The 17,532-nt window shown below is 32.5% G+C and overlaps 4 protein-coding genes across 5 annotated transcripts in view; all 4 read right to left on the bottom strand.

Annotated features, from left to right (window-relative positions):
* Positions 1-2,909: 2,909 nt before the first annotated feature.
* Positions 2,910-5,744, bottom strand: LOC149878919 (uncharacterized). The gene has a single exon (XM_090071240.1). The coding sequence runs from the start codon at positions 5,742-5,744 to the stop codon at positions 2,910-2,912; it is 2,835 nt and encodes a 944-aa protein (XP_089927366.1).
* Positions 5,745-11,199: 5,455 nt separating this feature from the next.
* Positions 11,200-12,773, bottom strand: LOC149878920 (E3 SUMO-protein ligase ZBED1-like). Of its 2 annotated transcripts, none has more exons than XM_090072122.1 (2): positions 11,794-12,773; positions 11,200-11,548 (listed from the first exon to the last, which is right to left on the bottom strand). In XM_090072122.1, the coding sequence occupies exons 1-2, from the start codon at positions 12,751-12,753 to the stop codon at positions 11,510-11,512; spliced, it is 999 nt and encodes a 332-aa protein (XP_089928248.1). In that variant the 5' UTR covers positions 12,754-12,773; the 3' UTR covers positions 11,200-11,509. The 2 variants fall into 2 exon arrangements, with proteins under 2 accessions (XP_089928248.1, XP_089928247.1); XM_090072121.1 differs by having other exon boundaries at positions 11,200-11,588.
* Positions 12,774-13,928: 1,155 nt separating this feature from the next.
* LOC149878921 (uncharacterized) lies at positions 13,929-14,685 on the bottom strand. The gene is made up of 2 exons (XM_090071242.1): positions 14,609-14,685; positions 13,929-14,538 (listed from the first exon to the last, which is right to left on the bottom strand). The coding sequence occupies exons 1-2, from the start codon at positions 14,683-14,685 to the stop codon at positions 13,929-13,931; spliced, it is 687 nt and encodes a 228-aa protein (XP_089927368.1).
* Positions 14,686-16,215: 1,530 nt separating this feature from the next.
* Positions 16,216-17,532, bottom strand: part of LOC149878922 (uncharacterized) — a 2,722-nt gene continuing 1,405 nt past the window's right edge. The window contains exons 1-2 of the mRNA XM_090071399.1: positions 17,238-17,532; positions 16,216-17,144 (exon numbers count right to left, since the gene is read on the bottom strand). The exon at positions 17,238-17,532 is cut by the window's right edge and continues 1,405 nt beyond it. Coding sequence (XP_089927525.1) covers positions 16,262-17,144; positions 17,238-17,532 — 1,178 coding nt within the window. The 3' untranslated portion in view covers positions 16,216-16,261. The remainder of the gene's footprint in view (positions 17,145-17,237) is intronic.

The raw sequence follows: 17,532 nt of genomic DNA on the forward strand, positions 1-17,532 counted from the left end.
AACAAAGTTATTGACTCTGTATTTTCATAGAGAACTAAATGTTAAAACATTTAGTTCTCTATAAAAATACAGAGTTTTTATACGAACACACACAGGAACATTCAGTTATACGAACACACAGGAACATTCAGTTATACGAACACACAGGAACATTCAGTTATACGAACACACACAGGAACATTCAGTTATAAGAACACACACAAGAACATTCAGTTATACGAACACACACAGGAACCTTCAGTTATACGAACACACAGAGGAACATTCAGTTATACGAACACACAGAGGAACATTCAGTTATACGAACACACACAGGAACATTCAGTTATACGAACACACACAGGAACATTCAGTTATACGAACACACACAGGAACATTCAGTTTCAAGTCTTGTCCAAATTTGGACAAGACTTGAAACTGAATGCCTGTGTGTTCGTATGAGACAGAATAGTGGTCATTTTGTTTCGAATAAAAAAGTTCTATATTACTGAAATTCGACTTAAACAAAAGTTTTATTTTACCTGAAATTGTTTGTCATTTCTGGAAAATACGAACCAAAACTAAACGATGCTTAAAAGAACAACATTTAAAGGATCCAAAAACGAATTATTTTCCTTTTCGAAATAAATTACGAAATAATTTTCGATTTTCGGTTTACGGATTTTGCCGAGCATGCAATATAAAGTTCATGCTGTCTTACTTTTTATGTAAGAGAGCTAACGATAGGAGAACTGCAACAGCAACGGAGACGCCTAAGGTCTGGGACGAGCGGTTGTGACTTTATGTTGCGGTATTGAGATAAAATAACTTATTTATTTCTGTTAAAAAAATTGTTTTACGGAAAATACAAAAAAATTTAAAAATGGCTCCTTTAAGAAATATTAGAAATGATTTATTTCTTGCATTAGAACCAAACATAATAGGCGACGAGGAATTCTTATTATTGTACAATTTAAATGTCGCAAAGAATTCACCTTTCTGGAGTTTTCACACACACACGCACACACACACACACACACACACACACACACACACACACACACACATAAAAACTCTTTATAAATTTTATATACACTTCATAAGTTCATTGCAGTAATCAAATATTTACTTTGTTACACTTGTTAGAGTGATGTTATCATTGTAATTACGGACCATAAAGTTATATACAATTCTGTAATAGCACGCGTGTCAATATGGCCGCTTCTTTATGTTAATAAATATATTAGATATTATATTAGTATTCCTCCATTATGACTAACCCCAACTCAACAGGTTATGGGCCCAGAAGCCAATATCAAAGTTTATTATTCGATGGAGATGAGAGAAAGTTTGAATTATGGGAAATAAAAATATTAGGATACATGAAACTTAAAGGTTTAAAAGATGTTATTACTGGAACACAAAGAGTCAATGACGATGAAAACGAATTAGCGTTTGCAGAACTAATTCAATACCTAGACGAGAGAAGCGCTACTTGACTTTTCCCCCCCCCCCCCCCTAATTTTATGATTAATTCTGATAGAGAATTTTATGCTGATTCATAAAAATATAAAAACATAGACCTGAAAATCAACGGAAAGTGCTCTAATTCGAAGTCAAAGTTGTAAAAAATCCCATTAAAAACCCTAATATTCGCCATTTTTTTTCAAAACGCTTTCATTTTCAACAAAAATTAATTACCGTTACATTGCGCAATAAACAAACCTGGTTTCCATAAGCCTTCGCATTATTATTTTAAAGTATGGTAACGAAAGTGTTATAAGGAAATGAAATTAATAGAAGATTACAAATAAAGTTTGAACGTAGAATTTGAGAATGTAGAAAAATTGATGAATAATTATTATTGTATCGTACGCTGGTTTTTTTTATTAAAAAAAACGGTTTGAAGGTTACATTTTCTAAATTTTACATGTGATAGAACAACTATGAACTGAGTTTCAAAAGTTCTTCTTTTAAGCAAAAAAACTGTTGAATTCTCTTTTAAAATTTATTACAAAAGTACATTACTTGCAAAATAGTTTATTCTCTAATAATTAAAAAACGGCTATTTTCATTGCCACAAAAAATTGCGCAAGATAAACATACTTTAACGACTTTTTTAACGTAAAAACCATGCTATTAATGTATTGCTTTTGTCAGCTAAAAGTTCATTAAGTTATTATTTTCAAAATGGCGAATATTAGGGTTTTTAATGGGATTTTTTACAACTTTGACTTCGAATTAGAGCACTTTCCGTTGATTTTCAGGTCTATGTTTTTATATTTTTATGAATCAGCATAAAATTCTCTATCAGAATCAATCATAAAATTAGGGGGGTGGGGTGGGGGGGGGGGGGGGGGAAGAAAGTCGAGTAGCGCCGACGAGAGATCGCTTTCATTAGTAATGAGAGATGCTCGAGATAAAAGAAGAGAAGGATTCTCCATACTTAAACAACACTATGCTGGTTGTAGCAAACCAAGAATTATAACATTATACAATCAACTTACAACGCTTCAAAAATTGAATTCGGAGTCAATTACTGACTATATAATTGTAGTTTCGCATAAAAAAGATCGTTTTTTTAGTTGTGCGTAAACGCCGATGTATCTTTGTAAAATTCAACACAATTTATATACAAGTTAATTCCCTAGGTATTCACACATATCTTTTCACACATACAATTATTTACAAGTAGGCATTCCCTAGGCATTCACACATATCTTTTCACAAATACAATTATTTACAAGTAATGCTATAAGGCATTCACACATCTTTTCACACACAATTATTTACAAGTAACGCTATAATGACATATCCTTTACGCACATAACTATTCACAAGTAACGCTATAATGACATCTTTTACGCACACAATTATTCACAAGTAACGCTATAATTACACTCCCCCTTGGTCATAACAACCACTTCACCTCACGGACTATATCGCTCAGGTGCCATCCTTTTTCGGGTGCTTCTTCGCAACATTGGCGTCTGGTTTGTCTCGTCTTCAGGTAACACAACGCACAGTTCTTCATCATCTTCTAGATCCTCATTCGACTTGTTATCAACTCTGACGGGTCTTAGGTCGCGTATGTGCCGGGATACTTTGTCCACTTCTACCGTTTGCTCCGAAATAATTCCTGTAATTCTCCCAATTTTGTATTGAGAGTCACATCGGTTGTCCGGGGGCTTTACCCATACTTCATCGCCGAGTTTAAACTTGTTGGTGATCTTCTCATGAGGTTCATATGCGTTTTTATCGTCGTCAATTCCTCTAACTCTAATTTCGTAATGGTATAATTTATTTGCGGGTGCTGTAGATGACTTACAACAGTCTTTTGGGCTGACGTTATACCAATAAACTGCCTCGGGTATGCTGCACGGAACTCTCTTCGCCGTTCTTTTCACTGTTCGATGGCACCGTTCTGCAATTCCGTTCCCTGAAGGAACGTAAGCGCACCTGAAGCGAAGTTTAACGTTCCATTTGTTCATAAATTGCGAAAATAATGTGCTTCGAAATGCTGTATCATTATCCGTCAGAATTTCGTTTGGACCGCCTCGTTCAAGAAAGATTTCGTTTAATTCCTGAATGACACATGCACTAGTTTGGTCTTTAAGATGGCGCCATATTGCATATCGTGAAGGCCCACAGTCAATCAGGGTAAGAAAATGTTGCCCCTCATAATGAGTTATATCCATACCAAGCCGTTGCCACGTCCCTTTTACTTCGATCTTCCCTTTCGGCCACTTTATCGGACTTGGATCAATTGATTGACAGGTTACACATTTTTCAACCACTTGCCTGACTTCTTCCCTGCTTACTGATGGGTCAATTCTACGAACAAAATACAATGTTCTCTTCACACCATAATGTCCCGTGGACTTATGAACATGGTTTATTTCTTTGGGAGATAGAGAAGCACTAATCGTTCCACCTGCAGCAAGTTCAGTGGGCTTATCGATCATTTTCAACCAACTTCCAGGCACTCGAGTAAGTACATCGGCTAAGTTAGACTCCGAGGGCACTAGTTTAATATCCACTCTGAGTTTGTATTCCTCCACAATATTCGTAATGGTCTGAAGCCGTCTTCTAATCAGCATTTCGTTTGAAGCCTTTGTCTTCAATCTAGATTTTCCAGTCAGTGCATCGGTGACCCAATGTAATACTGCTTTCGAATCAGTGCAAATATGCAAGACATTCATCTTCCAATTGAGACCCATGTTTAGTCCTTTGATTACTGCATCGAGTTCAGACATGTTTATATGTGTTGTATCATCTTTTCTTAACCAACAAGCGTCTTCGATTATATTGCCATCAACTTCGATACTCACACCTAGCGCTAGTGAACTAGCATCCACCCACACTGTTGCCTCGTTGCCATAAACATTCCAAACTCCTTTGGCAGGATCGTCGTTACGTGTTCTTTTTACCATATCGTTCACCATTTTTTCAACAAAATCGCATTGTATCTTCTCATCCCATGTTTTCGTTAGGGCGTTTGCCGTCCTTTTAACAAATGACGAAGCTACACGCAACCAACCACAAACTGGAAGATTCCCTGTCATTTTTCCACATAAAGAGAAGATTTTTCGCCTCGTTAGAGAACTTGGAATTTCACCAAAATCGTTGTCTCTCTTCCAAAATAACTTCTTATTTTCAATTCCAACTTGTAATCCTAGAACTCTCGCCCCTTCGGACACACGAACCGCCGGCTTACAATGTAATCCATAGATATCCAAATGATCAAGTACACTGCGAACTGATACGATGTCTTCATTTACAAGAATATCATCAATGTATGATGATGTTCCCTTCCAGATCTTTTCGTCTTGCGATAGAACTTTGTCCAAAACTGCTTTCATTATGACGGGCGCAACGTTCAGACCAAATCCCAAACGTGTTAAACAAAACCTCTGTCCACGGAACACAACAGTTTGGTAAGCCCAGAGTTCCTCGCTGATTTTGAGTTGCATGTAGGCCGATGATAAATCAATAATTGAAATATTTTCTCCAAGCCGTCTCCAGTCTCGAAGTTTGTCAGCACATGCATCCGTGTTCGCCGTAAATGGTTCAATAAACGTGTTCAGCTCCCTGAAGTCTAACACTGGTCGTACTTTCCCTTTGTTTTGCTGCACCACTGCCATAAGTGGAACCAAACCTTTTACTGGACCGTGTTTTTTCGCTTCGTACTTTTGCAGCCATTTTTTCTCTATCCACCCTTCAATTTCTTTTTCGTAATCGTGTTTTATGCCGATGGGGATGGTATATTCAGCAATTCTATTCACCAGATTTTCAGGTTTGGTATTCCATTTCCACGCAATTATCCATTCTCTATTTTTCTTTTCAAATGAAGCTGTGAAATCCTGAGCCGTTATATTCATATCATGAACATCTATTGACAAATCGCTTTTTAAACCAAGTAAACATGCTTCTTTTTTCATAAAACAAACATCCCGCGTTGCAGAAATCGATACTCCACCAAGTGCCACTATTCCATTCATACCCATTATGAAACAAAAACCCAGCGGTTTGAAATTGACCACAAGTGCTTCCACACACACTGTATTTCCATTTGGCGCGGTGATTCGAGTTTGGCTAACACCTTCGCACTGCTGTTGTTGTCCATTTACAGTTACCACGCTAACTTCTTTCTTCGTTATTTTTGTCGCACATTTTTTATAAATGATGCAGCAGGTACACCCTGAGTCAATTAGCACATCCTGAAATACACCGTTAATATCCAAGAGCATGGTAGGTAACGCCATTATTGATTGTTTAGGGAGAGAACTGGCGCAGACGTCTTCTCCCTCACTCCGTTTTTTGGACACATTCTTGATATGTGTCCATACTCTTGACACGAGTAACACAGCACATCGCTTGACTCCCGTCTTCTACTTGACTTGTTTCGATAATTATGTCTTCTTAAATGACAATCTCTCGCAAAGTGATTGGGAAGTTTGCATTCATAGCACACTGATTGTGTTTTATCTTCTAGCAACCTCGGATCACTACTTTTCATTGCAGCTACAGCAAATTTTTCCACCATCCCGTTGTTCCGTTCCTCGATCATCAGAGTCCTTGCTCGCGCAAGTATTTGAACAGTTGTAAGATCGTCCATACGAGAACTCGATCTTAGCATTCGTCGAACTTCCTCGGGGAGCCCAGCAACAAAGGCACACGCGATCGCTTTGTCTGGTAGCCCACCAATTAGGGTAGACAATCTTCGTAGTTCTGCCAAATAAACATCAACTGCTTCTCCATGTTTCAGCTTTCTCGTGACAAACTGCTCGTAGGCTGTGAATCCATCAACGGCAAAAGCTTCAAGCAAAGCCTTCTTTATTCTCTTAAAATTTTCTTTATCAGTCTCTGTTAACTGTTGATACACTACGAATGCACCATCAGTGAGACGGAGAGGAACCACACGTGCCAGATCGGTTACACCAATTACTTTACATACCAATTCAACCTTTTCCAGCCATTCCGCAACTGACTGTTGATCGTTTCCACTAAACTCTGGAATTAACTTTAAATCAAGTTTAGTCGCCATTTCGCCGAAATAGCTTGTAGTTTCGCATAAAAAAGATCGTTTTTTTAGTTGTGCGTAAACGCCGATGTATCTTTGTAAAATTCAACACAATTTATATACAAGTTAATTCCCTAGGTATTCACACATATCTTTTCACACATACAATTATTTACAAGTAGGCATTCCCTAGGCATTCACACATATCTTTTCACAAATACAATTATTTACAAGTAATGCTATAAGGCATTCACACATCTTTTCACACATACAATTATTTACAAGTAACGCTATAATGACATATCCTTTACGCACATAACTATTCACAAGTAACGCTTTCTCATTTAAAAGCAATGAGATTGACCCATCTGGATGTGTTAGTCGAATTAGAAGTGATAATGGAGGTGAATATATTTCAAGAGAATTTCAAGAACTACTAAGAAAGTACTGTATTAAGCATGAGCGTACTTCACCATATTCTCCTCATCAAAATGGTAATGCTGAACGAAACTGGCGAACTTTGTTTGATGTTGCCAGATGCATGCTTATTGAATCAAAATTACCAAAATTTCTATGGGTGTACGCCATAATGACTGCAACCTATGTTAGAAATCGTTGTTATAGTAATAGACTTGAAAACACTCCATATGGAACTATCACAAAGACTAAGCCAAACCTTTCCAAATTACATATCTTTGGAACAATATGTTATCCCTATGAAAATGATAGTAAAAAGTTGGATCCACGTAGTAAAATTGGATATTTCATCAGATATGACAGAGAAAGCACTTCATATTTAGTATACTACCCTGAAACAAATAATGTTATGAAACATAGATTAGTAAAGTTTACTGAAAATTTTAGACTTGTAACACCTAATGATATCGATGAAGATGAAATCGAAAACTCACACCAAAAATATCAGCATCAACCTACCGAGCTACAACATACTAAAAACCGTAGGAACCCAGAAAGAACTAGAAGACCACCAAAATATTTAGATGATTACATTATTGACAATTCTGAAAATAATGATTACATTAAATATATTGACTACTGCTATTGTGTAAAAGTACCCACTTCTTACAGTAATGCCATCCAAAGCGAAGAAGCCTGTAAGTGGAAGAAAGCAATGGATGAAGAAATAAAATTGTTAAATGAAAATGATACGTACACCCTTACTACCTTGCCAAATGGTAAAACCTAATAGGAGGTAGATGGATTTACTCAGTGAAAGGTGAACCAGATAATCCAATATATAAAGCTCGATATGTAGCAAAAGGTTTCACTCAAATTGAAGGAGTAGATTACTCTGAAACATTTTCACCCACAGCTAGAATTGAATCGTTAAGAATAATTATGAATCTATCTGTACATGAAAATCTAATCGTACACCAAATGGATGCAAAAAGTGCATATTTACATGCTCCAATAGAATGTGAAATTTATGTCTCACAACCACCTGGCTATGAACATGCTAATAGTGAATTAATTTGGAAGTTGAATAAGTCACTCTATGGTCTTAAACAAAGCGGGAGAAACTGGAACAAATTATTAAAAGATTGTCTTATTGAAATGAGTTTTACTCAATCTGAATCTGATCCATGTGTTTTTATATACAATAAAAATGATTCAAAAGTTATTATTTTAATTTGGGTTGATGATATTATTATAGCCACTAGTTCCACTAAAGCCATGAACTATTTTAAAGAAAGACTTAATCAAAAATTTAAAATGAAAGATTTAGGAAAAATATCAAATTTTCTTGGAATAACTTTTGTTCAAAGTTTTGACAAAATAATTATGAACCAAAAGGTTTACCTCAATAATGTATTACATCGATATGGAATGGGAGATTGTAAACCTAGAAAAAAACCATGTGAAACGAACCTAAAATCATATGATGAAGAGCTGCAAAACAAAATAAATACAGACAAACTTTATCGTGAAATGGTAGGAAGTTTAGTTTATGCAATGATATGTACTCGCCCTGACATTAGTTTTGTTGTCACAAAATTATCACAATTTGTCGAAACCAAATAACAGAGATTGGACAATGCTTAAACATGTTTTTCAATATATAAAAGGTACTCTGGACTATTCCTTAACTTTTAGAAAAACACAACAAAGTATTAGTTTGAACGCATTTTGTGATGCTGATTGGGGAGCATCCTGCGATGATCGAAGAAGTATTACCGGTTATTGTTTTAGTCTTTACCAGAGTGGACCAATCATAGCATGGAAATCTAAGAAACAAGCCTCTGTTGCTCTGTCAACATGCGAAGCTGAGTATATGGCAATATCTGCCACATGTCAAGAGGTAGCATACCTTACCCAATTCCTGAAGGATTTGTCTGTAAAAATCACTGAACCAGTGAATGTCAAAAGCGATAACCAAGGTTCAATTGCCTTATCAAAGAATCCAGTGAAACATTCACGTTCAAAACACATTGATATAAGATATCATTTTATAAGAGAGTATCTTCATAATGGAAAGATAACTTTGGAATATGTACCATCAAACGAAAACTAAGTGGATATTTTTATGAAAACATTTAGAGATATTATATTTGGAACTTGACTTTTTCGTAAATTTAGATTTTGACATCATGTGGTGGTGTTAGAGTGATGTTATCATTGTAATTACGGACCATAAAGTTATATACAATTCTGTAATAGCACGCGTGTCAATATGGCCGCTTCTTTATGTTAATAAATATATTAGATATTATATTAGTATTCCTCCATTATGACTAACCCCAACTCAACAACACTATTGGAGCAAGAACATCCATCATCCATTTAACAGCTGTTTTCAGACTACGCAAATTTAAATGTTTAGACGTTGCATAAAAGGTTTTAAAACGGCAAACCAGAGAATCTCATCCATTGCGCATGCGTACTGTTAAATTTTTTAAATAAATTTTTGGGGTTGCCGTCGCAGTTTTCATATCGATGGCTCCGCGCAAAATCGGACTATCTGCAATCTCCGCGGAAAACAAATTTGGTATATCTGCTTTCTCCGTTTAAAACAAAATTGGCATATCTGCAATCTCCGCGTAAAACAAAATTGGACTATCTGCATTTTTGCCAGATACATTTTTGGACTATCTGCGTTTTTCGGGTGCATAAATTTCTGGTGGTGTTTCTTTAAATATTTGAAGTTTTTTACAAAATTCTACAATTTTTTAAGTAATAGCGATTATTTAAACATTTATTAATAGCGATTATTTAAACACAAAACCTTGATCATAACTTGATTAAGTTTGTGAGTAATCAAGTAGTTTTAGTTAAGATAAATATGTTAAAAATAACTTATATTATTGTTAATAATAACATAGCATATGTAATAAAACATTGTTATGTTACATACTAATTGCTAAATTCATAATAGATACTTCGTCAATTTTATTTAGCCTTGTTGTTGTGACTAATAACTTTAGATCAAATTAAATTCTTGTTATGTTATGTTGCAATGCTGCTAAGTGGTCTTTATACGCAAGATCTGCATATAAATATATACAGGATGTCTGCCAAATCAGGGAAATGCCAGGGAATTCGGATATCTTCAAAAAAATCAGGGGATTATCAGAGAAATTAGCTTAATTTTTAGAAAAATCAGGAAAGATGAGTCTTTATCAAACTTATATAACTTAAATAAGTTGTATATAGTTCACGTAATCTAAAAGTTTATTTGGCAGTTTTATGAACTTCTCTTGATATATTTAATGTGGGTTGTATTATTGTTTATATTTTTGCAGTTGAAGAGCATTTTTCTAAACGAGAAATGGGTAAATATCAGGGAAAAGCTAGGGAAATCCAACTTAAAATATTGGCAGACACCCTGTATATATATATATATATATATATATATATATATATATATATATATATATATATATATATATATATATATATATATATATATATAAACTATGTTAGTGTATTCTATAGAGTGCTCAATGGTCTTAAAGAGCAGAGCAGTAATAAATTAGTAAAAACACTTAACTAATTTTTTCTTCCACAACTTGTTTCACCATCAATAAGTAATCAGGAAGGTTAACAAATTAATCATTAGTTAACATGTTATATATTAACCTTATATATTTATAAACTTATCTTTCACCATCTACTGATGGTAAAACAAGCTGTCAAAGAAAAAATTAGATAAGTATTTTTGCTAATTTATATATATATATATATATATATATATATATATATATATATATATATATATATATATATATATATATATATATATATATATATATATATATATATATGTATATATATTTAGTAACTTAGATCCTAACTAACGAAATTATTGTGATATATGTATATATATATATATATATACGCATATATCACAATAATTTCGTGTATATATAAATATATGTATGTATATATATATATATATATGTATATATATATATACATACATATACTTATATATACACGTATATATACACACACGCATTTATAAATATATATATATATATAAATATATATATATATATACATTAGGGCTTGCATGCGATTAAAATTTTTAATCGCAATTAATCGCACGATTAAATTTTTTGATCATAATTAATCGCATGATTAATCGAACATTATAATTTAAATAAATAAAGGAAAAGTTTTTTAAATCATTTGATCTATTTGCATGCAAATGATAAAACATCATAAAAAAGTTCTAATTATAGTTTATATTGTTTCTAATACAACCAATAAAAATAAAATATTTTAAAAACTTGAAACAAAAAATTTCTTAAAGCCAGTCTTTTAAACATAATAACATGTTCAATGAATCTGGCAGCAGAGATGATCTGTGCTTGTCTGCAATGAATCCAGCGGTTGAAAACAGTCTTTCGCATGGAACTGCAGTCGCTGGAACTGACAAATATTTCTTTGCGATTGTTGCTAATCGAGGATATGAACCTTGATGTAGCTTCCACCACTGAAGAGGATCTGAATCCATTTTGGCGCAGGGTTCTTTTCGATATCGACTCACTTCATCTTCACTTGGGGAATCAACTTCATCCAGATCTGGTAGATTGAATGCCATTTTAAAATTTTTTGCTGATGGCTGTTGCAAAATAATTATTCAAATATTACCATAAATAAAGCATATAGATATTATCTAACTATTTCAATTAATATTATAGTACTCATAGAGTTTTATCTATCATTAAAACGATTATTTTAATAAATACAATTTTGAATCTATTATTATGTCATTAGAATAATTCAATAAAAAAACAATATCAAATTTATTACTACAAAATGCTCACCTCTTTTGGTTCTTGTTCTATTGATACTGGTCTGAGGTCTGGAACAGATTCAAGAAGCTTCGATAATCTCTGCCAGACATTTGATCTTTCATTTGAAGCTATAAACGATAAATTTTTAAATCTTGAATCCAATGCTGACGAGATTTGCAACCAACTATCATTCGAAAAATCATTAAATCTGCGCTCCATTTCATTTACAAATTTTTCTTTAAATAGCGCGATGTAACGAGGATCATCATCTTGAATAACCATTTCACGTGATAAGTGGCATATAATTGGTAAAACCACCGAACTAGATACGTATTTATTACCACCTAACAATTCTGAAGCCACTTTGCATGGTTGCAAAACATCAGCAATTTTCTCCATTTTTTCCCACTCTCTTTCTGTCAAAGTCTGTAAGTAATGGTTTTGCTCATCAAGTGTTACTGTGATGGCTTTTTTATGTTTCAACATACGTCTCAGCATATCATACATGCTATTCCACCTTGTAACAACATGCTGAATTAGATTTTCTTGTGGCAGGTCGAGGTCAATCTGATTTTCATGTAATTCCATATTATTTGCTGGACTATGTTTAAAATGTCCAACAATTCTGTGACATTTAGCTAGTGTTATGTCAAATGCAGTCTCTTCAATGGCAGATTTTATAATTAGCTGAACAGTATGTGCGAAACATGGAAGATGTTTGAAGGGAAAACTTGATACAGCCTTTACAATGTTTCTACTGTTATCAGTACCAATAGAAAATATTTTTTCAAATAATCCCCATTCATCTGCAATATTTCTGATGTGGGTTGAAACATTGTCACTGGTGTGTCGGTCCAATGTTTGATGAACACCTAAGGCAAATGAGTTCAACATCCAGTTGTTATCTATCAAATGACATGTTAAACCAAGGTAACTGACATTACCCATTGAAGACCAATGATCACAGGTAATTGCTATACTAGTAGCCATGTTTACGAGGACTATTTTTTTTTCTTCTCATCTTCATAGAGTGTTTGCATTTTAATTTTAATTGTGTTTTGACAGGGAAGATTGTAACTGTAGTCGGACGTTGCTGTTCGAATGACATTCGTCAAACCTGGATCTGTAACAATGTTGAGTGGTCGACAGCTACTGGCAACCCAGCAAACAATGGCTTCCGTAATTTCCTTTGATTTATCTGCAGAAATTTGTTTATTTACGCCATTTTGTGATTTAATACTGTCCTCAATTGTAAGTTGTTTTGAGGAACTCACGATCTTGTTTTGATTTTTACTAGTAGTTGCGAAGAACACGTGTTTACTGTTCAAATGATACTGAAGCGTTGTAAGACTTCGGTGATATGCAAATTCTTTGGAACAATATTTACAGATAACCAATTTTTTTGATTCGTCTTTAAAAATAAAGGCTCCGTTGAGGATAGATTGATTGCCGTTTGAACCCATAATTTAATTATTAACAAATAAAGTTCATCAGGATAAGATATTAAAATTTTGGAAATTTAATAAATTTATTAACAAAACAACAACGCGATCAAAACAATTTCGAAAACAAAAATTATAAGGTAAGAGAGACATAATTGAGACAAATAAAACAAAATGGCATCATCAATGAGTAAACATTGATTAGAAATAAGAAAGTGGTATAAAAATTTCTTTATTGCTCAAAAATTATTTTTTGATGCTAACCAAAATTAGCATCGCCAAAATAATTTATGATCTAATCTAATCGTCAGGGTTAGGGTTAGGGTTTTATGAAAATTTATGAGTTAAAAAATTTCATCTGCGTTAATTTTTTTAACTTGCGTTAAATTATTAGCGCTTTAACGCGTTTTTAACGCGTTAACTTTGCAAGCCCTAGTAATTAATAGATATAGTATTTAATAAAAATATTAAGTACAAAATATTATTTTTTAATATGTTATTTTACTTATATATTATTCTTTGTAATATTTCAGCTCTCAATAATTGAGTCAATTGTTTTTAACTTGTTATTCAAAACAAATCATTAAGGGAATGTTTTGATAACATATATTTTGTATGTTATCAAACATTATCAACATTATGTATCTTATCAAAAAATTTATGATACGTAAATTTACAATAAACTATCTGCATTAAATGTTGGAATGGATTAGTACTTTCTTATCATTTCGAATAAACCAGTTTTTTAAAATTCAAAGACAGAGGAGGGTTAATTAAACCAACTAAAAGTGTTACTATCATATGCGAAGAAACTGAAAGATGTTTCCAAAGGTTGCTTGCCTCAATAAATGGCAACCTTCCATGTTTTACAGTACTTTGTATACATTGAGGAAGCACTCTTTCATTAGGTAAACGCCTAACATGCACGCGACGTCGGGTACCAAAAAGTTCGAACGTACTCTCGTCTGTCCATAGAACTTTCTTCCAATCTTCTAATCCCCAATTTTTATGCATTTTTGCCCATTCCAATCTTTTCTTCTTATTTACTGCCCTCAACAAAGGTTTACGTGCAGCAATGCGTCCAATTAAGTTGACTGATCTTAGTCTTCTTTTTACAGTATCAGTTGATACTGGCTTTACCCTTGTTTTGTTGAGTTCTGCTGTTAAAATTGTGGCTGGAATTTTTCTATTTCTTTTGCTGGACACAACAATAAACGTATCTTCTTGCCGTGATGTAACTCTTGGTCTTCCAGAACGTGATCTGTCACTGTTGGAACCAATATCATGCAATCGTTGTAGAGTATATCTCACACCTGATTCGGATATTTTTAACCTGGAAGCAATTTTTCTATATGAATAACCTTCTTCACGTAAAATACATATTTTGCCACGAAGTTCTTCACAACATTCTTTCTTTACTTTCACCATTTCTCAAATTCTTTATTAAATTCAAGACATTAAATGCGCACACTAATGCCATTTTCAAGTATAAATATAAACATAAGTCTATTAAAAGCAACCAATTAAAATTACTGAAAACATCCTTACCATGCCGGAAAGTATCATGCTACTGTCAAACCTAAGCTTACAAAAAATATTTTGGTTAAAACTTTTGTGCAGTTTTAAATTTAATAAAGAATACTGAAGAACTTTATATGTATTTTACGTGAAAAAGGTTATTCATATAGAAAAATTTCTGCCATGTTTTTAGCAGCAGAACTCAACAAAACAAAGGTAAACAAAATTATTTGAAACAAAAAGAAAAGGAAAAAGTATGCAAAATTATGATTTGGCCTCATCAACTTTTTATATTAACATTTTTTTCTTTTTATATATTTAAAATCATCCTAAAATGTATTGCATTTACTGTTCCTTGCAAATATTACACATGAGCGGAGACTTTTGCACGGTGGTGTATATATATATATATATATATATATATATATATATATATATATATATATATATATATATATATATATATATATATATATATATATATAATAACTCTAGAAGGAACCTCTGAGTTGTGTGTAATCACAGCGCTCAGCTAATAGTTCATGCAGCATTTATAATTTTTTAGTGCCTATCTGATGAACTAATGCCTAAAAAACATTTTATCTTAAAAATAAAATCAGCTGCCTACCATGCTGTTGTGTTATTAACCTTCTAGCACACAGCATTGGGTAGTTAAGAACTAAAAGGTACATAAATTATATAACAAATGCTAACTATTTGAAACTTGAGATTTCTGCACAAGCAAACAAATACTTTTTCTTTACTTTTATTAAACAAACTAAATTAAAGCAAATTAAAATTAAAATTTGTATTTAGTTTTACTGAGAATTTTTATTTTATCATATCTATTCTAAAAAACGAAAAACAGAAAGTTAATATAGAGCAACTTATTGTAGGAATATGTTTTGTTAAATAAAAAAATATTTATATTTGAAATTTTTGTAAATATGTAATATTCCGTTATTTTTATGAATAAAATCTTATGTTAAACAAAAAAACTAGATTTTTATTAGAAAATTATATATTTATCAATATTTGAGCTTAAGATATAAAACTTGATTATCATCAGTTTCTTAATTTTCATATCACCATTCCTTAATTCCGCCGCCATCTTGGGAGGCCAAAACTGGCTACAAAAAATTTTTTCGTATACGCTATCCAGTTCACTGATCTCAAAATATAACTGGATACATGGCCTTCTTTATTTATACGGCCGGATATTTTGCATTTTGAAAAAAAAAATAGAAGGCCAGTTTTCAAAATCGTAATGTTTCGAAAACTTAAGACTTTTTGAATATTTGCAAATGTATTTTACTTTCTAAATTTAAAAAGTCGACAAAAGTGGTTTATATTCATAAATTTAGATACTAAGCGAATATTCTATAAGAAATAAATAAAAAGATATCAAAACAAGCCTTTATTTTAAAACTTAGAATTTAAGTAAACAGACACAATTTAAAAAACAAGAATATTTATATAAAATATTTAAATCTTTTTCTTTTTTCATCAAAATAAAAAGTAATTGTATTATATATAATTTATTGAGTTTTTTCAAATTTTCTTTTTTTAAAAGATTTTACATGATCAACAGCTACTTCGCTGGTAGAGATAATTCTTTTATTATTAAGGAAAATGTTGATAACAATTCTTCCAGCAAGTTTTATCCCAGTTTTCTCATGCATAGGACAAGAAAAAGTCTGAAAAGAGTCACAAAAGTGATTTAACAAATATTCTAAAGCTTGTCTTGCATGTAAATTAAGTTTCTTTATTTTGTTATAAGAGTAGTCAATCATAGCAAACGATGTGCAAACATAATCCAAAAGTGATGGTGAAGGAATAGTGAGACCACCCCTAGAAATAATTGTTAAATAAGTATGATCAGGATTGCTTTCATCAATATTAGCACAACATAAAAATTCTTGGCAACATGTACCAAAGCGTTTTTTTAGTTTCTTTGCTATATATCCAGCAATATGAGCACCTACTTCTCTACTCTCTGGTGCTAGATTCATGATTTCTGGAGCACACTGAGTTGTATCGATATCAAGAAGAAAGTTTTTCAAATCTGTTAAATTATTTTCTGACTCAAGTGGTACTTTCAAACTATCATCAAAGTTAATACTTTCTTTAACTATACTTTTGATTTTTAATATTTTTTCAGAAATAGAGACATCTTTTAAACCAATCAAAAATCTTCCACCACTCATTTGTCTATATTGTCCAAATCTCCTTTCTAATGGGTCACTTTGAAACCTCCCAGTTAAAACAAAGTTATATCCGTCATTAAGTAAGTCCTCAATCAATGAGGCATGACAATTAAGTGTTCTTATCAATGCTGCAGCTGTTTGAGCACTTAAAGTAAACTTCTCACAGTTTGGTACCTTTTGCAATTGCCAAGCTTCAATCCAGTGTGCCATTTCCCTAAGAAATTCAGGTTTTTTATCTCCAGAAACAACTGCATTACCTAAAATATTACATGTTGAATACTGACTTTTTGAATTTGATAAAACCCACCACTTGTAAAATAATGTCAAAAAATCTGCACTACTTTTAAGATCAGGGAAATATGAGTGAATTGCTGCAGAAGTAGTTTCATCAAAAATTGCAAGTGCTAAAAAAACGTTTTGTTTAAAATTGCCTGGATGTAATACTTTCATTGTTATTTTTGGTGCTTTACGCAAACCAGCATCAAGAGCGAGGTCTTTTTCATAAATATTGTGGAAGGTGCTCCATTTTATTTCTCCACCACATACAATTATAGGATCTTTAAATCCATCAAACTTAAAATCTGGAAATAAAAATCTTTTAC

The sequence above is a fragment of the Hydra viridissima genome, unplaced genomic scaffold (genome assembly GCF_058129835.1).
Source record: "Hydra viridissima isolate aposymbiotic clone 2 unplaced genomic scaffold, HvirCarnegie_v1 scaffold_14, whole genome shotgun sequence".
In the NCBI taxonomy this organism is placed as follows: domain Eukaryota; kingdom Metazoa; phylum Cnidaria; class Hydrozoa; order Anthoathecata; family Hydridae; genus Hydra; species Hydra viridissima.

Bases quoted from the DNA above. Each gene is read 5' to 3' on its own strand.
- LOC149878919 (XM_090071240.1), bottom strand. From the start codon at position 5,744: ATGGCGTTACCTACCATGCTCTTGGATATTAACGGTGTATTTCAGGAT.
- LOC149878920 (XM_090072121.1), bottom strand. From the start codon at position 12,753: ATGGCTACTAGTATAGCAATTACCTGTGATCATTGGTCTTCAATGGGT. The intron at 11,589-11,793 runs GTGAGCATTTTG...ATTTTGCAACAG, and splicing joins TAGAACAAGAACCAAAAGAG to CCATCAGCAAAAAATTTTAA.
- LOC149878921 (XM_090071242.1), bottom strand. From the start codon at position 14,685: ATGGCATTAGTGTGCGCATTTAATGTCTTGAATTTAATAAAGAATTTG. The intron at 14,539-14,608 runs GTGAAGAACTTC...AATTGCTTCCAG, and splicing joins GAAAGTAAAGAAAGAATGTT to GTTAAAAATATCCGAATCAG.